This window comes from Colias eurytheme, chromosome 14 (genome assembly GCF_061535395.1).
Source record: "Colias eurytheme isolate Ceu_HAF_F1 chromosome 14, ilColEury1 Martin Lab GWU primary, whole genome shotgun sequence".
Classification (NCBI taxonomy): domain Eukaryota; kingdom Metazoa; phylum Arthropoda; class Insecta; order Lepidoptera; family Pieridae; genus Colias; species Colias eurytheme.
The window spans coordinates 9,959,023-9,987,003 of NC_142993.1; the positions used below are offsets into that span (position 1 = coordinate 9,959,023).

Below are 27,981 nucleotides of genomic sequence, written 5' to 3' on the forward strand. Positions count from 1 at the left end.
AAAGTCCTAGTAATTCAATTTTATAGCACCTTTTTTTAACAACTCCAGTTGTTATTACATCTTTAGTTAACTGTTAAGTAAGTGCATTTCCACAGTACGGTTAAAAAATTGAGTGCTACAGAAACGATGGAAATATTGAATGGAAGTTAGGCAAGGCGGAAGGGCTGGCTTTTGTGCGAGAGTATACAAAATGACGCGTCCGCAACGAATTCGCTGCGCAACCGCGGCGTGTTCGTTGCGCGCCCGCAACGTATTCGTTGCGCACCCGCTCCGCTTTGAAACCGCTCGCAATCCGCTAGTGTGATATGGCACTTAGGTTGTCATAAAATTGATAAAACGTTCGAGAAACACATTCATACAAATTAAAACATTATTCCGTGGTGGTCATGATCAGCCTATTGTCTGGTCATTGGAAAACTCTACCTACTATACGCGTAGGCAGAGTTTCGCATCAGAAGATTTTTAAGTGTGATTGTTGGTCTATAGTCCATTAAATAAAAAGTTCTAGAGTGCGTGAGTTAGTAACGTAAGATGTTTCTTCGGAAACATGTCAAGAGTCCCTAGGTAATAAACATACTAAAACCCCGGGACACTAGGAGGAGCCCCGGAGTGGGGGGAGGGGGGAAATGGATCCATTTTTTCATTTTTCGCTTAAATCTCAAAAACGGTACATGTTAGAGAAAAACTTTCAAGGAAAAGTTGAAAGGCCATAAAATTATCTACAAGTTGTACCTAAATCGGGGAATTGAATTTTATTAGGACAGTTAGTTAAAAAGTTCAAGTATCGTAACCACCCTAATAAAATTCAATACCTCCTAAACGCCTCCATGGTGGAATCTGGTTTTTTTATCAATGATAGACCTAATTATGAGCAATCTATCGGTACCGGTCACAAGTTGCACTTTTGAGTTTTTTGAAAGAAAAAAAATAAAAAGTTCAAGTATCGTAACTACCCTAATAAAATTCAATTCCCCGTAAACGCCTCCGTGGTGGAATCTAGCATTTTTATCAATGATAGACCTAATTATGAGCAATCTATCTGTACCGGTCACAAGTTGCACTTTTGAGTTTTTTGGAAGAAAAAAATAAAAAGATCAAGTTCAGTAACTCAAACTGCCCTTATATAATATTTTGACAATCGATTCCTCCTAAAGGCTTCCATGGAGGAATGTGTTTATTTTACCAATTATAGACCTAATTAAGAGCAATCTATCAGTACCGGTCACAAGTTGCACATTTGTGTTTTTTGGAAGAAATAAATATTATTTGATCGATTGATGTGTAGTATGGGGAAATTGTTTGAGCCAAAATCTAGACACGCGGCAGCGTGTCAAGCCAAGTTCAAGCGAAGAGAACTGGCGAGCAGCGGCCGTGTGTATATTTACACGAACCATTTCGAGCCACTTTTCACCCCCTTATAACTCGAAAACTATTTAAGTTAAATAAACCAAATTTGGTACATATCAAGAGGACCTCGAGATAAACAAGAACCTTAAATTTCATAAATATAGATTAAACAGTTGCGTAGATATTAATGTCCAAAAATCGCAATTTTTAAGACTGACTGACTTATAGACATATACAAAACCTAACCCACTTCCAGATGACCTAGAAAGTTCAAATTTTGTAATCAACTAGGTTATAGTGAGTGTACAAAGGAAAAAATCAGAAAATACTGAATTTATCTGTATTTAATTTTTTTTTCAATGACATTAATTTTGTTTGTATGGAAAAATGGAAAAGTTTATAAAAATAGAAAATATTATATTCACCATAATAGTGTTAAAATATAGATCAAAACTAATCAGTGGCAGAAAAAAAAATTGAAATCCATCAATAAATGACTGAGATATAGATTATTGAAGTTTACATATTTTAGCGCGAAACATCTGTGGATTCGATGCGCCTCTGACATCACACTCACTCGCGCTAGTATCGCTAGGGCAGATTACTTCGATTGCATGATTTCTTCCGTCACGTCATGAAGGCGACGATTCTTCTACGACGATCTTTGCATCTTGCCAAAGAAGTTTTACTTCTGACACGTGTGCTCGGCACACACGCTTTTTTCAAACTTTGCCCTTTTTATCTGGAACGGCTGGACCGATTTTGATAGGACTTGCACTGAAAGATAGTAGATGTAACCAAGTAAGAATCTAGATACTAAACTTAGGCAATAGCCTGAACAGTTATACAAAAGTTTTTAAATAATATATTTTTATTGTTAATTAATACCTATTCTTCATCTTGACGTGTGTAAGATTAATTAATGCAATATAATTATTAACAATTAGTGTATTATTATTAATATATTACTAATTAATAAATGTTTATTGATTGCTTATGTTTGTGGATTTTTAATAAATAATTCACAAAAAAAACATTTTTGTTTCTCTTAACTCCTGGGATAGATTTTGACGCGATATTAATCAAAGGCGTTAAATTCACACTGGCTGTTTAGAAAATCATGTCATTTCTTAAATTAGTTTTATTACATAAAACTCTTTACAGCTGAAAGCAGCATTTTCTACTCATTAATCAGATCAAAACAACACTACTTTCCGAGTAGGAGAGTTAAAAAAATTGCAGATAATGAATGGGCAATGCGCGCTGACATTTCTAACGTACAGGAAAATATAGAAAATAATGTTAAAAAAACCATACAGCGAAAACGCAAGAAAAAATAAAAAAAAATCGTTTATAAAAAGCATTAAATACATAAATTAAATCAAATTTGCAAAGTAATTTTCTGTACAAAAAGTAATGATATCCCAACAAAAACATAAATGTAAAAATTGGAGCCAAGTTCAACCGTCGACTTGCCGAAAAAAGAATTGAGATCTAAATGTGTGCCAAGTTCTGTAGACAGTCCGAAATTTATTTACTAAGATGTATAAAATTCTTAGGTGAACTGAAAACTCAATTGTTTTATTTTACCTTATAGAACAATGTTTATTCAAAATATGATTTTTTTTTTAATTTTAATAAAAGAATTATTTACACATAGCAAACAACTAATGACCTACTGAACCTCATAATTTGACTTGGCTAGTTTTTACAAGTTTCTAAAATAATAACGTTCAATATCAGCAATTTGAGAAGATATTATATAGATAAACAGTACCTAAAAACTAGCCTGGTTAAATTATGAGGTTCAGTAGGTCATTAGTTGTTTGCTATTTGTAAATAATTCTTTTATTAAAATTAAAAAAAATCATATTTTGAATAAACATTGTTCTATAAGGGAAAATAAAACAATTGAGTTTTCAGTTCACCTAAGAATTTTATACATCTTAGTAAATAAATTTCTGGACTGTCTACAGAACTTGGCACACATTTAGATCTCAATTCTTTTTTCGGCAAGTCGACGGTTGAACTTGGCTCCAATTTTTACATTTATGTTTTTGTTGGGATCATTTTTTACTGCCTATAACTCAGAAACGGTCGGATATAGGAAAAAATGATTTATGTACAACTTGTAGATAACTTTATGGCCTTTCAACTTTTCCTTGAAAGTTTTTCTCAAACATGTACCGTTTTTGAGATTTAAGCGAAAAATAAAAAAATGGACTCATTTCCCCCCTCCCCCCACTCCGGGGCTCCTCCTAGTGTGCCGGGGTTTTAGTGTGTTTATTACCTAGGGACTCTTGACATGTTTCCGAAGAAACATCTTACGTTACTAACTCACGCACTGTAGACCCCCCTTGGAGGGACTCATTCAATGGACTACTAGTAGTTTATAAAGAAAATATATCCAGAAATTTTGGTGTGGAATGAAATAGAGGTCAAAACTACAAAAGGAAGAGAGTGGAATAAGACAAACATCAAGATTAATAATTTATTTGATTTTGTTCATGTACATTCGAGATGGTTCTAGGCCATATATATAAAAGTGTTGATATCTTCGTCGTCCCGTCGCATGTACTTGTGCTCTATGAGCCATTCCAGTTGCTCTTTTATCATTTTCTTGGAAGGTAAAAACATGTTCTTTAAAATCTCCACCAATTCACTCTGAAAAGGAAATATTATGTATAAATAGGTAATTATTGAAATTGATATGGGTGATATTTAATAGGTACGGCGCGGGCGCGGCGTTGATCATAATACATATATGTATCTTTAAACATTTTTTTTTTATATCTGTAACTATTAAAGTTTTCTTTGCATCTACAAATTCAGGTTAATAAAAAATAAGATAAGATTGTTAATTTTATTCACATAAACAAATAAAAAGTTAATACTGGTGCAAAAAAATCATGACCTTGAGTACCGAAATCTACATTAAAAATATTCAATGATTTAAAAATTAACGAAAAAAACAAAAATTAAGCTTATGTTCTCTACATTACCTGCAATGCTGTATTCGTGATACGCTTCCGCATTTTCAATATCTTTATAATGGCTTCTTGAGTCCTCAATATTCTCAACTGAACAATGGAATGGTTATCTTCGATCTGTGATCGCTCTGTACTCAACTGAAGGCGACCTATCAAATTAATTTTACCTCTTCTCTGAGGCTTTGCATTCTTTACCAACGCAAACTCTTGATTCACCCAGAAAGTAGTATTTTCGGAAAAATCTTTCGGATTCTGTACAGGAGGATCGTAACACAACAACTGTCGCTTTAACTTCGGGAATGCGACAAGGGACCACAGCGTTCTACGTAATTCGGGATCAGGTAATTCTGTGGCCAATCTCAGATTTTCATACGTCACTTTCTCCATCGGCCTTTGATTCCACGCAAATAAGACGGCCATCTGGAAAGTGGTCACGTCCAAGTCAAACCTACCAACGGAATTCGCAAATGTAATAGTCCCGTTGCTCATATGGTGGTACCATTGCAGTTTTCTACCAGAATGCTTCTTCTTGTAAAATTCTTCAACTTCAGGAATATAATCTTCCAATTCGAGCGGCAGACTGACCGTGACTCGCTCCGAGCCTCTCGCCCAAGCGCCCGCGTTAAGTATTTTAATATTAATGGCGTCGTGGCGCGTAGTTTCACCACGAAATTGAGTATTGAGATCTTCGCTGACTTTAATATCTTGAAACATACGAGCTAATTTATTTACATAATCAGCAGGCATTCCCACTTCTCTCAACCATTCAACCATATCTTCCTCTTTCTCTGAATCTGCACTCGAGTCTAAAATTAACCGTCGAGTCAGATGCGCCTTGTGATACCTCATGAATACGTCTTTGTTTTCAATATACTTCAGTACTAGGAGGACATCTCGCAATCTAGACTCGATTTGTTCACTAGTTAACCGTTTACTTAGAGGAGTTTTTCTTAACAACATATCACAGTAATTTGCAAGCAGTTCAGGGCATTTACTCTCTGGAGCGGTCCCTTTACTGCCACGGAGAAGAGCCGAGGAAGGCAGCTCCAATTTAAAAACTGTAGTATCATTCACAACACATTTGTACGCCTTATCCCTAGCTGTTAGGAACCTGGGGTCATCTAAGAATGCATCTTTTACAAGTGTACTGAATCTTTTGAAAAGATCTAATAACCGTTCGACATATTTCTCGGAATCTGTTGTTATAATGTCCGCAGATGCGACCATATCAGCCAATCCAGCTGACACTATGTGTGCTTCCAAATCTCTTAAAATCGGTGTAACGCCATCGGGGATTCTGTCGAGCAAGCGGAACATTAACTGTAGCTTTTCGGTTTCTCCGGCCTTTATTAATGGAGCACTTTCCGCTAGTAAAGTGGGCAGATGTTCACCAATTAGCACCCGTTCACAGCATTGCGTCAACGCCGCGACACTCCCACTTCCCGGTTCTAAATATCTATGAGCTCTAGCTTCTTCCTCTTTCAAACGTAAATCCGCGTATTTCATATACGACTGCACGCCGTTCGTTAGCAAGTGCTCATTAGCTTTTAACTTATAAAACTCCTCAGTTGCCTGCATGTAGGCAGCTTCAAAGTTCTCCCTGTATATTTGCAGCTTATCGGTAGAATTCGAACATAGATTAACTGAAATAAATAAAAGCTGAATTAATTCATATCAACTGTTTGTAAATTTTTTATTAAATTGTTTATGCTTAGTTGTTGAGTCTGAGAATAAGTTGTATGGATGTATTGGGGAAAACTGCAGAAGTAACTGTAATAAAGAAGACTTATGGCGGGTTTCTGAATTGAGTATTTGACAATAAGAATTTCCAAACCATATTTAAATGATGCTTACACATTTTCTTGTTTGTGACATATACTTTCTAAAGCCTTAAATAAATCAATTCTCAATTAAGACACCGGCCATTAGTCTGGCCAAATGTTAAGGCCTGATTGTAAAAGATAATGATCAAAAACATAAACATATTATTATGTGTAATGCCTATCCCTACTTTGTTATAATTACATTGAACTATTCCCAAATGGTTTTTTAAAGATATTCTTAGATAGCTAAATTCCGATACAAATAAATAGCCAAAAAATTAAATCACTTATCTTTTGTACACTCTTTCTTATCCTAAAGACAATATAATATAAAATATATATTATAGATAAAGAAACTATAAAAATGTAAGTTACTATAAATCAATAATGTTTGTGATTATGATAAGCAGCTTGAAATGCTATTGATGTTAAAATTTTTACTCAAAAAATGCATACTTATAAACAACTAGCAAACCGGGCGAACTCTGTTTGGCCACCAGAGACATCTTTTCTTTGCTATATAAACCTCACGGAGCCCGAGACCTTTCCAACGAATGCAAAACCGTGGAAATCGGTTCGTGCATTCTGGAGTTATAGCGTCAGGAAGGAAAACTCGACTTATTTTTATATAGTAGAAAACTATTTAGGTAAATGTTATTCATTTACAACTTGTTCATCTGTGTACAGTTTCTAATCAATAACCTTTAACCCAACTGCCGATGCAGTATTTTGTTTGATTAGAAACAAAATACATCTTGTATTCTATATATATTTTCTTTAAATTATATGTCCATACAAATAAACATAGAATATTTGGTTCTTGTTCACACATTAATTCAAAGAACAGCTTTAAAACTTTCAATAAATAAATAAATAAATAAAGGCACTTTCAATTCAGAATGTTATTCATACTTAACAAATTAATATTGAAATTCAAATTCTAAACACTACATGGAACATTTAAGCTCGCATTAAAATCTATTTATATGATACTAAAGTAACAAAATACCTATTCCATGTCAAAGGTCAACAACCTCAGATATTATCATAAAAACTGTATTCTTTTCTCCCATTTAATTTTGCCTTTGAGATCATACAGTTCCCTTAGAATCTTTCAAATAAAAAAAGGTGTAGTTATTTTTGAGAAATGCAATAAATTGTAATTGAAATGTAATGTATTTCAATATATCTATTAATTTGCAAACAAATGATTGTTGATGGAGTCCACTCACCATAAGATTCCCTGACTCCAATAACCAACTGTGAATCAAATGACTCCCCATTACGCTCAGCCTGCACCAGCTTCATGGCAGAGTCCTGCAATCTCTGCTTAATATCCATAAATATACTCTGGTTCCATGAATCCAGCATTAACTTTCTGACCAAACTGTCTTCAATGTTGTTATTATTATTCTTCTTTTGAGAATTTGATGAATTTGAACTCGCTACCTTACTTATGTTATTTATTGAATTTTCTAACTGGCGGAAAGGAGTAGGCAGATAATTGCATTGCGTAAAAAATTTTCCCCATTCAGCTATATAAGCTTTGAGTAACGCTTGATCCTCGCGTTGGGCGAGCACGCGAGCTTGCGCCTGTTTTATGTACATCATGATGTCCTGTTGCAATGCTTCTTTTAACTTGTATGGGCCTCTCTCGTCCCATAAACATACGGAATGTACCGCCCCAAACAAATCCTGCCATTCGATTTGTGTTACCGCTTCCTGCTTTAATAGCTTCAACACTATAGGGCGCATAGAAGGCCATTTGTCTTCAAACGTGACCTGTCCCTTATCCTGTAAAAAGGAAGGTGAAGTTTACACAAGAACATTTTCTAAAAATAAATTAATTCACCGTGAAAGTACCTTTAACATGTTTAATTAATACAAAATATGCCCCTCGTTGTGTTAAGTTCTCTTATCATAATCTGACTATATATATACAGCGTCTTTGCCTTTCTTTATTTGTTAAATAATTGATATTTTACTAAACAAATGAGACTAAAAATCGTTTCACGTTTGACCGTTTCGTTCTCTCTCTACAAGTTTCACTAATGTCAACCACAGAGAAAATAATGTCATTTTCTACCACAGGAAAAAAATGAAGGGATACAGATAACGGTATAACCACAGGTAAAAAAAAATGTGTGCGTGTCACAGACCACAGTGCGTGTACTAGTGTACACACAGTAAGAAGTGAAACTTCTTTATGACCTTATTTTTCAAAAAATAATTTACTAGGTATATGCAACTTTACAGAAATACGTCGAATCACGCGTGGTAGGGATAAGAAAAAGATGGCGCGTAACGGAAAAATGTCACGCGTAACGAAAAAATGTTACACTAAATTTTTTTCCAACCTCGATAAAGAAGTTTCACTTCAAAAAGGTCATCAGCTAGATTAGAACGCGCTTTTCGTAAGCACAGTTCGTAAGCCTTGCCCGACGCCCGTTCTAACTAATATTTTTTTTTGAACTCATTCAGAGTTATGAAAATAAATAAGTCATCATAGTATCTATAAAGTATCTTATCGTATAAAATATAAATAGTGAAATATACCTTCTTATATATAAAAATGAATCGCAAAATGTGTTGGTAAGCGCATAACTCGAGAACGGCTGAACCGATTTCGATAATTCTTTTTTTATTATATTCCTTGAAGTGCGAGGATGGTTCTTATGTAGAGAAAACGTAAACATGTACCACGGGCGAAGCCGGGGCGGACCGCTAGTGTATAATAAAAATATTACAACGAACTTGAACCACGTTCATCTTATTGGTAGAAACATTCCACAAAAGGAATTTTAAGCTGGATAAGCACAGTATTTAAATTGTGATTTAAAAATTACAAGACAGGCCCCATACATAAGAAAGTGCTTAGAAAGTGATTTAAATAAATTTTATTTTATCATCAGTCATGTAAGCAAATTGCAACTTATATTTATAAACTTGACTGTGGTCTGTGACGTGACCACAGACATGTATCAAGATAGACTAAGCGAGTGTATGTACTTCCCGTGTCCAAACTAAGATTATGAAACTTACTTGACGCTGGCCTACACTCAGTCCGCGCTTGTAGTTCGCCAAGGAAAGACGTGAAGCTGAATAAAGTAAAATGCCGAATTACGCCGTTATAAACTGTAGAAACTCCACAGCTGTGAGTGGCCGAGTTAGCAGAGATGTTTCCTTCCACCGGTAAGTAATTTTCTAATCAGAATATGCACTATTTATTTTAAAATCAAATAAAGAATATCTGTGGAAAACGATCGTGACAAACACGGATACCAAATCATACGAAATGATTCGGAATACATTGCGGCTTTTACTTGGCACGGTAAAGATCGAGTCGTATGATAACAAGCAATGAATAGCGTCTTCTCATTTTTCTGTTCTCATTTTTCTGTCCAATTTTGTGGTTAGTGATGTTCATTTGATGCAACAGTTCTCGATTCTAATCGATTTTATAATCGAACAGAAAAATGATAATTTGAAGGAGCAATTTTTCAGAAAAAAAGGCATAGATTTTTTTTGTCATTTAATACGACTTGACCTAGAACTTTTAAGTATTTTAATACAAAGGTACTAAAAATAAATATTATGACATGGACGCCATTAGTTAAAGTGTCATCTTGGGAGTTTTTTAAGGAAACTCCTTATTGCTTAGACTATGTTTGTTTTTTCAGTTTTCCAAGTAACCCGAACATAAAAGAAAAATGGATTGATGCAACGGGACATAAAGATTGATTGATTGACAGTTTCATTACTTTCTTTCGATGGCCTCTCTAGTACGTAGTACACGGTAACTCAATGGGCATATGTAAGAAAAAGCTAAAACACATTAGTTTACTTGTTAGCAGAGGCGGCTCGCCCTAAGGAGCGCTGGTGCAGTGAACTCCCATAAATAATTATAATAAAATCATACTCCTTAATTTAAAATCAATCGTAATCTTTAAAACTACTATTAATACCAATGAATATATCCATCATTCCATCATCCCATACACCTGTATAATACCTACTGTATTATGTAACGCGCGAAGAAGTGCGCTCACGATTGCGCTCCAATGAAAAAAGATTTAGTACATTTCCTAATACGAAATCCAATAGGAGTGAAAGAGAGGGTTTTGCCAGAGCCCTGCGCGTGAAACAAAAGATTTTCTATGGAAAAGTAGCAAAATTCGGAGCGCCGCACCTGCAAACGTTGCCGGTTCGTTTTTACCTCCCGGCAGGACAGTGATTGCGCGCGCGGCGCGACGTTGCCAGTTTCCACTTCTTTAATATAAACAAACACTCGAGTCAACTTCAATGCACGCGCGCGATTCATGCAATTTTCTAATTAAAATTATAAAATACGTGTTGAAATAGCATGTAGTTATCAGTATTACTTGTGAGTGTTAAAATGAACAATAATTATAATGTGGCGTTCATTAAAAAGTGTGATAAAACGTTACAAATTCGGCTTGAATGTAAAGCTAAGGGACCGCTACATGATCTTACGCAAAAATGTACGACAAAAACGAAAACATATACGCGTGTGTTTAAATCTGAACAATATGTGAAAACACCGTGGTTGTGTGGTTGTGATGAAAGCAACAAACTATTTTGTTTTCCGTGTCTTTTATTTAAAGCGGGCGCGGCCGGCGGAGGTGAGAGTGCTTGGACTGAAACGGGCGTTGACGACTTAGCTCATCTTTCAATCAAGATGAAAAAACATTCACAATCTCGGTACCATTTGTTGAATGAACTGCAATTGGCGTCTATCGGACGACAAGACATTTGTAAAGCACTAGATTCCGCGTACCGAAAGTCAATACGCGAGTTCAATGACCGTGTCGATGAAAACAGACATATTTTACGAAGGATAATGGATTGTGTCGTATTTTGTGGTGCATTTCAAATTGCTTTAACTTTCACAAAAAAGTTATAGATATTTTTGCACATCAAAAAGAAAGACGTATGCATTTCCTTTATAAGTAATTTTTTTTTAATAAATTGTACTGATTTACACCATGTATTTTCAGTGTTTTTTTTTCAAGTGAACACCCATAAAATTTTGTCACGAGCCGCCTCTGCTTGTTAGAATATTAAAAGGTTTATAAATTTATTTTATCATTCCTCTGTCTATGGTAATTATCATTTTTCTGTCTTGAATCGATTTAGTAATCGATTACGATTCATTTATTTAATTACCTCTTAGACATAGATCTAGTTTGATCTGATTTCTTTCGATTTACTTCGATGGGATAGGACGATACTAGAATCGCCGCGGGAGTGGCGTCCTAATCGATTTAGCGTAAAATGAAATTACCATCACTAAAAAGCGCTCGTGACGTCATAACGCGTCAAGGTCAGTACAAAAAATATGACACGCTTGGTTTTCATACAGATCGCGGTACTTGCGTAGTCTATCTATGTCTGTGGACGTGACACAGTGACAGTGACATATAATCAATAACAATGATCAGTGAATTTTAAAAAATTGCCTGTTGATATACATAGTATTTTCAAGTATTTTATGTATTTTATTAAATTGCCTATTAATTACATACCTATCAGTGCGTGAATAAATATAATTTAAAATCAATCATGAGTTTATTCGGAGAAATAGTTGAACCTGGCTCAAGAACTTCGTGGGAAGATTGGGATGATCCATCGATGGAAAATAATACACCGGAGTACATATTTATTTCTATCGTAATAATATAAATGTAACGCTCCTGACTTATAATTGGAAACCAAAATTGCACTTAAATAGTTAAAATTCCTCGATACAAACAGTCTTGATATCTGTCGTCCTTCATGTTTTCGTAAAACATATTCTCTTATTTAGTGATTCAGATAAAATCATCTACTTTGTTGTTTAATTTTTTTTCACATTTTATAGTAGTACTCCTTGGTTTTTCTTATAGTCACTGAATTATGATTTCTTTGAGATACTTCTCTACTAATCGTGATTTTATTCAATTTTCAGACTCAAATGGCCAAATAACCTCAACATACCTGACGAAATTGATCTTTTCATAATTTTCGATGGCAAGCGCATAACAGAGGCCGTTCAGATACGTCCACAGCACTCCTTACAACTAGTAGCAACTGTAAAAGATATTGGTCTCGAGTTATATAAATTAAGGCGCCAGAAAGCGTTCATATGTCTTCTTAAAGACTACAACTTTCTTCTCACTACAGACATTGTGGAGCTATTGAGAGTCTTTTTAGAAAAAAGTGAAGAGGTTTTGGTATTAGTGAATAGACCAATATCAGATTATTACAGCAATACAAACTTGTGCCACTCATGCATTGTAAGAACATTATGTACTACAATAACCCCAGAAATTGATCTTGAACTGAATTTCCCAAAATTGGAACAACCTAATATTATATCTGGTGTGGCAGCTGGAGGTATGCGCATTGTGATTGTTTTTTATGATTATTAATGAGAACCAGTAAATACAAACAGATGTGCATTTTATAAAATCTCTTTTCATTACTCTTCTATTTATTAGGTTCATTTTACTACTTTGACTTGTAATAAATTTCTTTGATGCAAAAAAATGAATTCTTTAATGAACAGAATATTTTTAATGTTCCATCTTTTTTTTCAGTTGTAACCCTAAGAGAGCACCTTGATTTACCAGCAAAAGCGGTGATTTATTACGTTGAGTGTTCAGAAAATTATCAGATGGCAGGATTATTCCACTTCTTACAAAAAATAAATGTCTTTTATGACATGCACGCAATGCCAAGTAACTTAATCAATTCTAATTTATACATTTAATGTACTGTTATTAATGTTAATGCTCTTATAATAAATAATACACGTCAATATTTTGTTTTATTTTTATTTATTCTTAAGTTAAAATAAAATTACAATGATATAAATCCATTAGAAAGAACAATACCAGAAACTTAATAGAAATTATACAAATAAGCACAGCCTATTGAATCGCAGACCAGTTCAGTTTGGTAATTGAATAAGTTGCACTAAAAAGGAAAGATTCTACTGTCGTTTTTGTAATATCAATAGTTAAAATATTAAAAACCGATAGATATTAATCAAATTCTAATATTTCTAAAATTAGCAACAGATTATCGTCCATAAAGGGCTAAAAATAAATTTAAAATGGAAAAACTTATGGCAATCATACATTTTTACAATTTGAGGCAATCTTACATTTTTACAATTTGAATTTCACTTTCATTACCCAACCAAGAATCTTTCCTAAAATAGTGTGCCTTATGAAGAAACAAAAAATTATATAAAGCAAAATAAAATGTGGTGAATTCATTATGTAACAACAATATATGTAAAAATTTAATAACATAAACTTCACAAATGAATTAAAAACAAGTTGATTCTTTGTTGTTTACAACAAATTATTCATTATGTAGAATTGCTGTATTGATTAAAGCTACTATGTGCGTCATTGAGACACAACTTTGGATGTTTTTTCTTGCCTTTGAAAAAAATTGTGCAAATCATTTTGAGATTTCTGCACTTGATTCAGTGTATCAATTTCTATAGCATTATAATTATCGACATATGCTTTGCTTTTTGGGAAATTTAAACAGACAAAACTTTAAATACCTAGTGTACCAATGTACACATTATGTTAAGCAAAGATTTTTTATCTCGGATGAAGTTTGTATTTTTTATACATGGCGAAATGCAGTTGAATCGTATTAATAGTTAGCCTTAAATATTCCTTTGCTTTATGGTATAGCCAACAATATTCAATACAACATATTATAACCATCGTATTTAAACTTATCACAAAATCAATAAGAGTAAAAAAACATGTATCATTAGTGAAATAACTTATTTGAGTTAATCGAGTAAAACTAAAAAAAACATTTAAAATTATATAATTATAATTTACATTGTAAAATATCATAACACTTATAGTATCACACACAAATCTTTAAGATTAATATGACTACTTGTTAACTTAAATAAACTTAAATATATTATTTTAAAATTCTTTTTTTTTTATTCAATTTACTTATAACCCATTCTAAAGTCTAAAGCTATAAAATGATAGTGGTAATTTTTTTTCGTTTACTTGAGTTGACTCAAGACATATTAATTAATTGTATAAATATGTATAATTTAGTCATAAAATATGAATATGTTTTGCATAAATGCAGTTAACATTCCTATGTACATTTATGTCGAACGGGAAATAGGTATTTTCAAACTTGCAACAAGTATTGATTTTTTATACAATAGCCAAAAGAATAAAACCCGCACTATACGCATACTATTCGTACATTTATTTTCTTAATGCATCACTAGGTCACAGGTTTCCCTTGCAATCCCAAAATAAGAAAAAAAAAATTATAATGGAAATGATTTTGGCAATACTAATCAACTGACTTAATCAAAATTACCGCCATTTTCCTATAACTTGTAACAGGGTTTATAAACTTATTGATACATCATGGATACATCTATAATCTTATAACTAACTAGATAAAAATAGAAGTCAATTAATGTAACTACATAAAATTTGCACTTCATGTATATTGCAGGTTTTATATTTAAATTTATTAAATTTAATATGTTTAATAATAGTAAATTCTATCTTACAAATAATGAAATATAATTTTAAAATCTATCTTTAAATACGACAAAATATATTTAGTATTTACTCTCTGTTACTTTATATCATTAAACACATACTCTCAGACGCATCATCAATATAAAACTAATGTAGATGAATAATTTTTATCATAAAATATTTAATGTGCCGAATCTATGCATAAGATAAACATCTTTTTGGACTCTAAGTACCTACTGAAGATATGCATATTTTTTTTTGAAATGAAGAGTTCAAATAACAAATGCATACTTACTATAAAAAATAGCTTTTACTAATCATTGAAACGGGCTATAATTATTCCAAAAAGAATTATTATTATTTATTTTTTTATTATTATTTTAACAAGAAGAAAAGAGACATTATTATTTATTAGATAACATCTATGTTATGTTTTATACTTATTCATTGGTCATATTAATTTTTGAGAACTCGTTTATCAAATAAGTTACATTATAATGGCTATAATGGCAAGTTATATAATATAATAATTAATAAATCATACATTAATTTGATCACAGTTAATACCTACAATAATGTCTAGTCAAACTATCTTTCAATATATTTTTGAAACATATGTGGTAATTTTTATTTGTGTGTTAATTTTGCCGATAAAAGTGACAATTTGCACATTCAAACAGATGGTAAAAAATAACTTTTTTTTATGTGTTGTAAAAATGTAAATAAGAGTATTAAATAATAAAATGTATAACATAAATTCATCGCTTTAACATATTATTATGTATATAATATGTATGTAGTATGTTTGTACTGTTTGATATAAAATGACCCTGTCATACAGGTTTAATAAGTTATATGAAAATATAATATAATATTTATTATTTCTATTGTTAAGTGTGTTGTAAGATAATAATATATGTTTATAATATTTTCAGATATATGTATCATTATTTAAATCAAGATGTCAGGTTGTTATTTGGCACCACATGAAAAATAAACATGGGTCACACTGAAAATCATGCCAGGGTGTTTTATTGAAGATACAATTACCTTGTAAATTCTGAAATAAAATTTTAACTTGTGTTTAAAATAAAAAATAACAATATCTATTACAAGGTGGTATATAATGTAGTATTTCTCAATAACATTATCGTTAGGCTATTGTGCATGATATTCAGTGTTACCCACATATTATGTTCATTTTAAAATAACATATTATAGCATTCTAAATATATATCTTATATATAAATAAAATAAAGCTACACCATTTATGACTTTAGATTGGCTGCATTGGCTGATCATTGTTTTTGGTTTGTTTGAATTATCTTCTTTTTGAATAGTAATAACTGTTAAATTTTGAATTTTTTTTTTTTATAAAAAGAAGACTAGCAAGTTAGGTACCAATATAGTAAAATTAATGTAATTTTGTCACATTATTATAATTACTATATATCTACACAAATGCCATTAGTACACATGAGTTCATTAGAAAATCTTTCTCACTTTTGAAGCCAATAGTATATATTTAACAATAAACAATTATAAATATAAAATCATGTCTGCCATCAAAATACATATATTGGAGATTTAGATAGAAGAGAGATATAAGTTATAAAACTATTTTAAATAGGTTTCAAATACTCAAATTCTACTTAATTTTCGTATGTAATTAATATGACAAAATGTCACACTATCCGATAACTTAAAAGTTAAGTGTAGTCGAGTATTTAGCGATTGTATCTCAAACTTTCTACCACTTCATTTAATATGATTATATTAAGATTCAAAAGCAGATTGTTAGATTGTCTACCCATTGGTATGTAACATTAAAACCATAAGTTAAATAGAACTATAAAACCATAACCAAAACTAACTAACGATTACTTAAAACCACTATTTGGTTTGTAACGATCAATACTTTCTACTTATGTTCTTATAAATACCTAATATATGGCAAAAGATAAAAATGATGAGTTACCATTACCTTAGTTGCCTTTCGAAGCTCTAATGACTAAAACATTGAATTCGTTCATACAAAAATAAACATTGTCTTGGACAATTAAGCTTTCATATGACATAATTTTCTTCTAAATAACTTTGGAGGTACATAAAACAGCCTTTCGTTTTGCAATCTTGTACAATGTTTGCGAGTTATATTTCGTTCAGCCCGCCATTATTCTGTCCGGATTTTACGTTTTCCAATATTTTGTTGACGAATTCCGATGTTGTGCCGGCTATTTTCACTTCTGTAAATAACAAAAAGTTAAATTTTAAAAGGTTAGGAAGAAAAAGATTTATCGAAACAAAAGTTTTATTTGTATTCATAAGAGAAAAAGTGAATAAATAGCTATATAATGAGTATTTTCTATTTTTTTTTTTCTGGCAAGCACGAGACTTCTTTGTGCTGCCAGATTGCGAATTTTTATAATTGTCAAAAAATTTCGAATTTAGAAGCTTTCGCATTTACGCACTACAATAAAATAAGACGATCACATTTACGACATTACCTTTACACAAATAATTATTTATAATAGACTAGCAGTCCGCCCCGGCTTCGCCCGTGGTACCTACATGTTTAAACTATCCTATCTCTCAAGTTATAATCGGTTAAGTGGTTTAGGAGTCCATTGAGGACAAACATTGTGACACGAGATTTATATATACATATTAAGATATTCATAACAATGCTGATTAAATAGATTTGTACATTATATAACGAATAATTTACCTGTAGCCGTGCTAACAATATTATTAAGATGTGACGTCCATTCAACATTGTTGTCGGGGTTCGTCACTCGATTGCCTATTATTTGCTTCATTTGATGTATACCATTTATGAGACGCTCTGAAACAATGGCGGAGGATAAATAATTGCTCTTAAATTATAATAATTATATAGTTATTAAAATAAATATAGTATGGTACATGAGAACCGTATCTTGTATTGAAATATAATCAGACAAATATGTATTTTGAATACATTTTCACTTAAATATGACCTAGGATGTAGACAATGTAACAGAAAACATAAAAACAAATTTAAATATTTCCCTACATCCATTCTACATTCTGATTAGAATCTTGTTAGAATATTTCTTCACTTTGACACATACACACACTTCGAAAACCGGTATTACCTCTCAATAAAAAACGAATTATTAATTAATTACCTATGTGTTTACAAATACTCACTGTGTTCCTGCTGTAACCCATACAGTTTCAATTTATTAGCTTCATGCTGGGCCTTTTTCTTTAACCGACAAGCGCGGGAGGCTAGTTTGTTTTTCTCCTTTCTCGTTTTTGGTCTCACATTGAACGGTAACTCACTGACAGGTATCATATCGTTTATGACTTTACCCAGATTGTCTAATTCCAAACCAATAAGATATAACTTTCTTGGATTTGGTGTGAGATCGTTGCCATCGCCTTTCCTTGCTTTTCCACTGAAATAAAATAAAAAACGATAATATTATTGTTACTTTTAAAAGTTGTTACTCTTTGACGTTTTAAATAAAATGCGTTTTTATTAATAAGTACCTTTCGACAGTACATTTCTACCTTTCATAAACACTTCAGTAATAGTGTTTCACGTTCGATACTTTCGTAACTAAATGAAAAAATCGCGTAAGTATATAATCCGTTAGTCTAAAATTTCTAAATGTTAAATGAAACTTAAGTAGTTACGTATTTCAATAACCTTTATAAACAAAATATTTTTTTTTTTTTATAAACCTAAAGTCTAGTCTGCAGAAATAAACAGAGTTTTGCGGTTATCTACTATATAAAAATAAGTCGCGTTTTCTTTCCTGACGCTATAACTCCAGAACGCACGAACCGATTTCCACGGATTTGCATTCGTTGGAAAGGTCTCTGGCTCCGTGAGGTTTGTAGCAAAGAAAATTTAGGAAACATTTCAACAGAAAAGCGGGAAAACCGGGAAAATCATTTTTCACATACAGCGCCTCATGTAACATTTCGTTTGGTGTTTAAACATAGGGTGGCGAAACGGAGTTCGCCGAGTTCGCTAGTAACTTATAAACATTTTATGACGTCCGAGCGTTTTTTTGCATATTATCCATTTCATAGAGCTGTGACTCATACTCTTCCTATGTTTTGATCAAAACAAATGTCGTCAGAGTGAAAAACCAGTATAATATTATTTTGTACTGCATTGAGAGATACATTATAGCGATTTTGGGGCTGTGCAGGTAGAATGATGTAACTTAAGCCAATCTAAAGTTATTTTTATAAGAGACTAGCTTACCGCCCGCGGCTTCGCCCGCTTTGTCTAATACATAATAAATTATATACCTTCCTCTTGAATCACTCTATCTAGTAAAAAAAACCGCATCAAAATCCGTTGCGTACTTTTAAAGATTTAAGCATACAAAGGGACATAGGGACAGAGAAAGCGACTTTCTTTTATACTATGTAGTGATGACCTTGGTCTACAAATATACCTGTGTTTTATGCCTTTAACATTACAGTTTGGACTGAAAACTGGATCAGTGACAGAATTCAAAACATGAGGGTCTTCCGATTTTTTCTTCAATACCAGTCGTTGTCCTTTCGGCCCCTTAGCTTGTACATTGTACTGCCAGAAATACCTTTCCTTTTTAGCGTTGTGTCGCGCTTCTTTTTTCTCTGGACTTTCATCATTTGATTCTAAAAAAAATATTTTAGTTAGGTATGTGATTTTTTTTTTTCAATTAGTTATATGATCAAGCGATCATTATTACACTGAATTTATACGAGAAGTTTTTCATTGATATGTTCCTAATAAGGATACAAACGAAAATAGCATTTAATAGAGAGAAAGTTCGAAATTAATAATAATCTTATCAGTAAATTTGAACTTTCCCTTTCCAGTAAATTAATTATGAACAATTTTAGGTGAAATTTAATAGTCATTTAAATCCGCAGGAAAATGCAGATATTTTCCAATATTTTACGATTTTAAAATAAAACACATACCAGAATTTATATTTTTGGATTTATGGCATTCAAATGCTTTATAAATACAAATTTATAAAGAATACAATCACAATCACGAGTGGCTGAGTTGGTCAGGCATCCGGAATGGCGCGAAAGGATGCGGGTTCGAGTTCCGCCTCGTGATCAAATTTTTTTCTATTCTTTATAAATTTATAACACATACCATCAGAAGAGAGATCCTCGTATCGGTCGCTATCCTCGTCCGATTCGATATCCCTGTCATCCTCATCCTGCGAAAAGTCTCCCGTTCCAGGGCTTAACAGACTTCCGGATAGCGAGGAAACTGATCCTGCTTCAGCGAGCGAGCTCGTTGACAGTAAGTGCTTACGAGGCTCGCGACGCTGCCATATCTATCAAACATTTTATACTATATTTATTTATTTATTTAAATTTAATTATACATAGTTAATATTATTGTCATAATCTATACTAATGTTATAAAGCTGAAGAGTTTATTTGTTTGTTTGAACGCCCTAATCTCAAGAACTACTGGTCCGATTTGAAAAATTCTTTCGGTGTTATATAGCTGATTAGGAAGGCTTTAGGCTATACATCATCACGCTAAGACCAGCAGGAGCGGAGCAGCGCGGGGTGAAACCGCGGGGAACAGCTAGTATAGTATAATAGTATAATATAGTATAATATTATAAACAAGAAAGTTTATGGATGTGTTATTCTTTCACATAAAAACTTCAGGACAGATTTAGATTATAACTTAATAGAAATATAGGTTTCTATAGAAATACTTGATATTGAGTGTGGCTTTGTCCGCAGGTGAAACCGCGTGGCACAGCTAGTTTGTATTTAATTATTGTACCACACCATTTAACATTTAAATGTATAAAATACATAGTATAAAATATATTTATCCATGTTCTATTGAACAACAACAAGGTTTGTTTATGAATGAATATATTAAACTTGGAAGTCCATATATCAATAATGGTAAATAATCAATAACACTGGGGTAAAATTGGAAAAACACAGTTGTTTGTTGAATAACAAACAGTTTGTTTTGATCATTCTTATTGGAAAATCTTTTTGAATGTATTTTTTTGAACAAAATATAAGCAATGAGATGAAATGCAATAGGGAAAATGATTATTTAAAATGTATTTAATATGTAATAACCCCTACAACGATTTTCTTACAAGGAAAATGTAAAATTTTTATGATTTTAGTCATTTGTTAGAAATAGTTTTTAATAGTTTGTAGCATTCTAGTTAATAGCTTTTTGAAGGAAACATTAATAATGATGTGATTATAATATTGTACACATGTAACATGATATGAACATTCACATAATTTCAGGTATATAAAAAATAACCTTAATCAAAGTGAAAAACACTCACTTTATTAGAATATTTTATTATTATCTTTTAATATAATTCAGTGCGAAATTTTATTATATCTTGAATAAAGATAAGGCCACATACTTCAGATATATTAGTTACAGTATTTAAAAAAGGTAAAAATATAATATTATTCTTAAAGTTATGAAATAGCTTCTATTTCTTGCATCAGTAATTTGATATAAGTATACAATATATTGTTTACACAGTACATACATTATAATTAATTATATTTACCTGTTCCATAGTTAAATGTGTTGGAGCCGATGATGACAATTGTGCTTGTTGTGTCTTTACACTAGTTGGAAAGGGTGGTAGCACTGACGATGCAGGGACTGACTGTCCTAGAGCTATTTCACCACTATAACCATCCATTCGCAGTAACATTTCTGGTAATTGGTTCATTGGCTGTGCGAAACTGGACGAAGCAGAACTATGCTGACTCGACGGAGAGAATGCAAGCTGAGCTCGACTGTATGGACTACAGGGACTCTCGGAAGCTAGTGGAGCAGTCTGTAAAGTATTTGCATCCCGCCTGGAACCAGTCATCGCACCACCAATTTGTATACAATATTCACTCTCTTCTGGCATCAACAAATCGGCAAAGTCCAAATCATCCAATGATGTATCTGGGTTTGCGTTTAACTCCGCCAGTGTCGGCCCCAATATTAAATCAGCTTTGTCAACTTGAAATATATCATCGTCCTCCATTTTAAACGGCTCAATTTTAGAATTCTCCGCATCGAAAGACAACTTGTTGTAAGTGGGAACACTGTGGAAGGAACCTACTTGTGTGTCGGGTAAACAAAGGTCAAAATCAGAATTCAAGTCACTAAAATCGGTACGCCTCTGTGGTATTGGTACAGAAGCGGACATCGTGCCCAATTCGAAGGGCGATTCCTGCTTTATATCAAAACTGGACTCTAAAAGAAAGTCATGAGTGTAAATAGAATCCGACATTGCACGTGTTTATGTAGGTTGACCTTGACGTAGAATCGTCTCGTTGATACACAGGCGCACGCTTACGTCTTTATCGATTTTAATTCACTGAGGCCCACGTGTCGTTTACAATGTTTATTTATTTTGATTGTATATAACAAATATATTATATGTCACCATTGCACACTGTTATGAAATGATTTATCTGGGTCAATTTCATCTTTCAATTACATAATGGAAAACACAACACTAAATAAAATCCACTTAATTATTCACAATGACTTTTGATATTGTAGCTATTTAGAGCAATATAGATTGTTAATACACACAGGATTGAAAACGTTTCAACTCAATAACAAGTCTCACAGAATTCACTCAAATTGATATTAAAAACAGTGTTCAAAATATTTCCTGATAAAATTTTTACAATAACAAAAACACTTGCACGAGATTAGACTAGTCGAGAAGTAAACAAAGATTTCACGTTATTATTATTCAGCATATTCAAAGGTCATTAGAAAGCAATAGGTATAGGAAATGACAAGTGACAAAAAGAGATAAAAGATTTGCCAATCTTGTCGTTGCTAAAATCAGGAAAACAAAATTTGCGGGACGGGAGGGTCGGTCAGTCAGGATGTGTGCGTAGGGAGGCGACAAATATCTTATTATTATTTACATTTCTGTTTCTCATTCCTATGGAAAAAAATAATTTTTGTCATATACATATTTGAGTTCATTTTATATAAAATATATTCATGTTTTATAATAAAATTATTATCTGTGTACAATCAATCAGTGAGGCTGTATACAAACTTACCATTGCCTATGAAGCCATGATGTAAAGTTAAAAATTATGTTTGACAGTGACAATTACACAATCAGACTTTAACAGCTGAGCGTCAAATATAAAAGCTCAGTTGTAAATTTTCTCTGTAAAATATAATAATTAGTATGGGCGACGACGAAATTAATTCTAGTAAAAAATGTGAAAAAAATAAATACAATGTCATTATAATTGGCGGCGGTGTGGCAGGTCTAGCCGCCGCTAATCATCTTATCAATAATGGGATGCAGGACTTTATCATAATAGAGGCAAGAAAACGTATCGGTGGTCGTATTATTGCTATACCAATGAAACATCACAGAGTAGAACTAGGAGCGAACTGGATCCACGGCGTTTTGGGTAATCCAATATACGAGTTGGCAACAGCAAACGGACTTGTAAATATAATCAACGTACCAAAACCACATAAGGTTATAGCTGCAACAGAGGATGGAAAGCAAGTACCTTTCGGCGTTTTACACGAAATTCATGAGGCTTATGTGTGTTTTTTAAGACGATGCGAGGAGTATTTTTTGTGTCAGTATCTACCACCGCCTGATATTCACAGTGTGGGCGAACATATAAATCTTGAAGCAGCAATATATCTTGAGCGCTTACCGACGTCAGAAGAGAAAAGGCTGCGACGCCTAATCTTCGACTGTCTTTTAAAACGTGAAACATGTATATCTGGATGTAATTCAATGGATGAAATTGATCTCTTAGAACTTGGTAGTTACACAGAATTACAAGGTGGTAATATTCTGATACCTTCAGGGTACAGTCGAATTTTAGAACCATTGACCAAGAATATTTCAGCAGACAAAATAATGTCAAATCATCCAGTGTCTAAAATAATTTGGAATACAAATGGAAACTCTGATGATTTAGGCGAAGAATCTGAAGATTCAGATCAGACTGTTATAGAGGATATCTCAAAAACATCAGCCCCTGATCAAGCTGGTCAACTCATTAAAGCTAGCGTAGAATCTGAAGACAAGCCAAAGAAAAGGACACATTTAGTTGAGGTACACTGTGACAATGGTGAAAGTTATTATGCTAATCATGTTATATGCACAATTCCTTTGGGTGTACTAAAGGATCACGCCAGCACTCTATTTGAACCTTCATTACCTCAATACAAATTGGAGGCAATAGAAAGGTTGCTATTTAGTGCTGTTGATAAAATATATTTAGAATATGAAAGACCGTTTCTTAATCCTGACATAACTGAGATCATGTTACTTTGGGATAATGCCTCGTCCACGGAAAGTATGGCAGATTCATGGTATAAAAAAATTTACTCGTTTACAAAAGTAACGGAAACCCTTTTATTAGGCTGGGTATCAGGTAAAGAGGCTGAGTACATGGAAACTTTATCAATGGAGGAGGTTGGAGTGACATGTACTAAGATATTGAGGAAGTTTTTAAATGACCCCTTTGTTCCAGAGCCTATACTGTGTGTTTGGTAAGTTTTTTTTTTAAATATATATTTTGTTTTGTTAACCACAATGTTGTACATCTGGTTTTGTAAAGTACTCTCTGCAATGTTTGTAGAGTACTGAACTTCATAGGGGTTATCACCTCCGATGAACTAAATAGTTGTGGATGTAATATGCATGTATTATAATTATTATTATTTAATTATAAACAAATCCACAAGATAGAGCAAGTGATTCACTGAAGGAATTTGTAAAGCCAAGCCCAATACATTACCTAGCATATTATCAATCTACACACAATAATCATAATTAACAAAGTATTTCAAAATTATGTCAAAACATTATCATTTTCATATTCTTAGGGAACCAATTAGATTTTATCAGTTCTTCCATATCTAGAGCATATTATTAATACCCATATGTTTATCTAGCAAGCTGATAAAATCCTTTTATTATCTCAACCTATAATTGTCTTCATTTAAAATTACAGGGGACGTAAGATTTCTTTTAATCCCAATTAAAAACCACTAGAACAACAACAACAAACAATATATGTATTAAAAATATGATTATCGAGAATTCTTGATAACAATTACTCAATAACTAGCTGCTCCCCGCGGTTTCACCCCCGTGGCTCCGCTCCTGTTGGTCTTAGCGTGATGATATATAGCCTATAGCCTTCCTCGATAAACGGGCTATCTAACACAGAAACAATTTTTCAAATCAGACCAGTAGTTCCTGAGATTAGCGCGTTCAAACATATAAACTCTTCAGCTTTATAATATTAGTATAGATTTAAATAAAAATGTCTTGTCATTTCAGTACTAGTTGGAAAAAGCAACCTTACACGCGCGGCGCATACACAGCTATCGGAGTAGGTGCAAGTCAGAGTGATGTAGAGAGCTTAGCCCAACCATTATTTAGGAATGTACGCGATAAAAAGGTAGTAGCTAGTTATCTTATCATTAATCAGACCATATTTGTATCTTAGCTATAATAGAAATTCCAATTTATTATTTATTGTGCTTTTTGGCCTTGTTAATGTAATGTTATTATTGCTGAAATGTCAATGCACCTCTATAAGATGGTTTCATATCTTTAGAATATAGAAACATAATAATAATCGTTATATTGACTGAAAAGTATTCTAATAGTTTTGCCGCCGTAACATTGTAAAAATCGCGAGATATAATCTAACGGTTTCTACTAATTTACGGTGGCAGTTATATAACAAAGCTACTGTTCAGGTCTGAATAAATTCAAATAATTTATAAACACTATTTTTCACATGCCCCTGCTTTAAATAATGCTTTGAAAGTGAATTGTTAAGATGCCTTTCACATTTTGTTCACTAATTTACTATATGGCCAAGTAAGAATCTTCAGTGCCCTGCCAGACCAAATGTTTTTGATGTATGACTGAAATAATCTGCATTTTTATTATGTTGTAATTTTTTACACATTAAACTGATGTAAGCTGTTGATTTCATAGAGATGTAATTACATATTATTTACCAACTCTCAAATACTTATAAGTTATTTCCTGTATGATGCACATGGTTTATAATTTTTTTATCGTTGTTATTTCTTAAATTTTCAGCCAGTATTACTCTTCGCTGGAGAGCATACACACAGCAGCTTTTATTCAACAGTGCACGGAGCTTATTTATCAGGTCAAATTGCCGCTCGGAGAATATTAACTCCGGATATAGCACCAGAAAATGATCTAGAATGTCCTGGATCAGCTGATATCAATGCATGGATTCAAGGTATACAGTTAGAAGGGTAAAGTTACCATTATCTGCATTATCTGTGGTTTTTTCTCATGACAATGGCAGCAGGCCTGTTATAATGTTTTTATAGACTCTGTAGGATGTGATAGTAATTAATATTTATTTAGGTTTATTGAGCCTTATGGCAGCATATAAGACAATGCAATTTTCATAAAATGGCTTATGGTTTATGCGTTTATAATTTTGTATTAGATTAGTTAAAATTTATAATGAGTTGAACATAATATTCTATGCGCTTCAAATTGAAAAATGTTATAATTTTTTTTAAATATTGTGGTATTTTGTTAAGTGTATGAGTATAGCTATTTATTACATACCTACATGCATTGGTTTTTGTTTCGATTGAAATGTTTAAATTTGTTAATTTTGTGTAATCTATGATACCAAACTCACATAATATATAATGCAATCTTAATGCAATAGTCATAAAATCTACAATTTCGATTACTCCAGTCTGTATTTATATATTTATGTCCATTACAGTTTCAAAAGTAATGAATGGATAACATTTTTTAATTTTATGTTTAGAATCATTTTTATATTCAACTAGTGGTCCGCCCCGGCTTCGTCCGTGGTCGGTGGTACATATTTACGTTTTCTCTACATAAGAACCATCCTCGTACTTCAAGGAATATAATAAAAAAAGAATTATCGCCATCGGTTCAGCCGTTTACACGTGATGCCGTGACAACACGAAACGGGTTTCATTTTTATGTACATATATAGATTTAAAATTATCTCAAATCGTAATAGTTTTACCTCGAGCTTCAATTCCGAGTTTTCTGGATAGTCAATAAATAGGCATTTATGTAATCTAGATAAGATGTAGGTTTTTCATTGATCAGAAATTAAGGCTTCACCCAAATCGTCTACTAGAGTCATAACGGCTTATTAAAGAACCCTATGAAGTTGCAATAAGGCATACATTTCAATTGACCAAGGTTTATGTTTGCTCTATAATTTATCTTATATATAAACTAAACGCCTTTCACATTCAAGACCTTATGCTTCAAACTTGTTCTATAAAAATTCTAATTATACGTACTAACGTACGTAGTACGCTCATTGAGGTACTATTACTACGTAACTACATACGTACATATACAGTACGTACGTACGTCGTAATAATAATACGGTACCTATATTAATTTGAATACCTACTGAATACTTGAGAGAAAAGCAAGCAAGCAAAAAAACGTTGGGTAAACGATCTTCCGTATTAAATGCTACAATGTGAAGAACAATGTTAACAAAAATTGAAATGTTTCATTAGGACAATATTTTGTGATGTTCCCCATTAATTATAATAATATGAAATATTAAAGTATAATAATATGATCTCTGCCTAAAATGTAATTGACTAATAAATAATGTTTAATTCTAGATACAAAAACAGATTATGAAGTCGTGTACACTGTGTTCATTATCTAGGGACGCAAATAATAGACTATGGCGTGGAACCAATAATAGAAATAACTAGTTTCATTGTTATATCATGTCCTGTAAAGTTGACACATTTTTTGATTGTTTAATATATCACGGGGTTTTAGATATTATCTAAAATATTGCAATTTTTTTCTGCTAGTATGCGCATGTTTTACCTACGTAACTAAAATAGATTTATTAAACTTGATAATTTTGATGAACGGTAATCTATAATACCTATGGCAGGTAAATTAAGTATATGAACTGTGAAATTATCTTCGATCATGAATGTATGGATTTGCGATGAATGGAATGGAATTCACATAATTACAAAATAGCACAAAATCGATTTTCATACATTAGCTGGTTAAGACTTATGTTATAAAAATATGTATTTAATTATAATATGTACAACCAATTATGGACTACACAATGTGTATTATATGTACCAAAGCTTATTTTTTTACTAATAATGTTTTTTACCATTATTGCACTAAAACC

At 32.3% G+C, this 27,981-nt stretch overlaps 4 protein-coding genes across 4 annotated transcripts; 2 read left to right on the forward strand and 2 right to left on the reverse strand.

Annotated features, from left to right (window-relative positions):
• Window positions 1–3,824: 3,824 nt before the first annotated feature.
• Window positions 3,825–8,213, reverse strand: Cul5 (cullin 5). Its single transcript, XM_090109478.1, has 4 exons — window positions 8,024–8,213; window positions 7,393–7,954; window positions 4,350–5,980; window positions 3,825–4,011 (listed from the first exon to the last, which is right to left on the reverse strand). Exons 1-4 carry the CDS (start codon window positions 8,030–8,032, stop codon window positions 3,874–3,876), a joined length of 2,340 nt encoding a protein of 779 aa, XP_089965604.1. The 5' UTR covers window positions 8,033–8,213; the 3' UTR covers window positions 3,825–3,873.
• A 3,378-nt stretch (window positions 8,214–11,591) lies between these two features.
• On the forward strand, window positions 11,592–12,980 carry PSMG1 (Proteasome assembly chaperone 1). Its single transcript, XM_090109195.1, has 3 exons — window positions 11,592–11,832; window positions 12,129–12,556; window positions 12,760–12,980. The coding sequence occupies exons 1-3, from the start codon at window positions 11,744–11,746 to the stop codon at window positions 12,930–12,932; spliced, it is 690 nt and encodes a 229-aa protein (XP_089965321.1). The 5' UTR covers window positions 11,592–11,743; the 3' UTR covers window positions 12,933–12,980.
• A 3,159-nt stretch (window positions 12,981–16,139) lies between these two features.
• On the reverse strand, window positions 16,140–22,516 carry REPTOR (repressed by TOR). The gene is made up of 6 exons (XM_090109196.1): window positions 21,300–22,516; window positions 19,874–20,060; window positions 19,176–19,380; window positions 17,908–18,158; window positions 17,444–17,560; window positions 16,140–16,961 (listed from the first exon to the last, which is right to left on the reverse strand). Exons 1-6 carry the CDS (start codon window positions 22,020–22,022, stop codon window positions 16,867–16,869), a joined length of 1,578 nt encoding a protein of 525 aa, XP_089965322.1. The 5' UTR covers window positions 22,023–22,516; the 3' UTR covers window positions 16,140–16,866.
• Window positions 22,517–22,887: 371 nt separating this feature from the next.
• LOC149903070 (spermine oxidase) lies at window positions 22,888–26,060 on the forward strand. Its single transcript, XM_090109523.1, has 3 exons — window positions 22,888–24,289; window positions 25,086–25,206; window positions 25,863–26,060. Exons 1-3 carry the CDS (start codon window positions 22,953–22,955, stop codon window positions 26,049–26,051), a joined length of 1,647 nt encoding a protein of 548 aa, XP_089965649.1. The 5' UTR covers window positions 22,888–22,952; the 3' UTR covers window positions 26,052–26,060.
• Window positions 26,061–27,981: the final 1,921 nt, after the last annotated feature.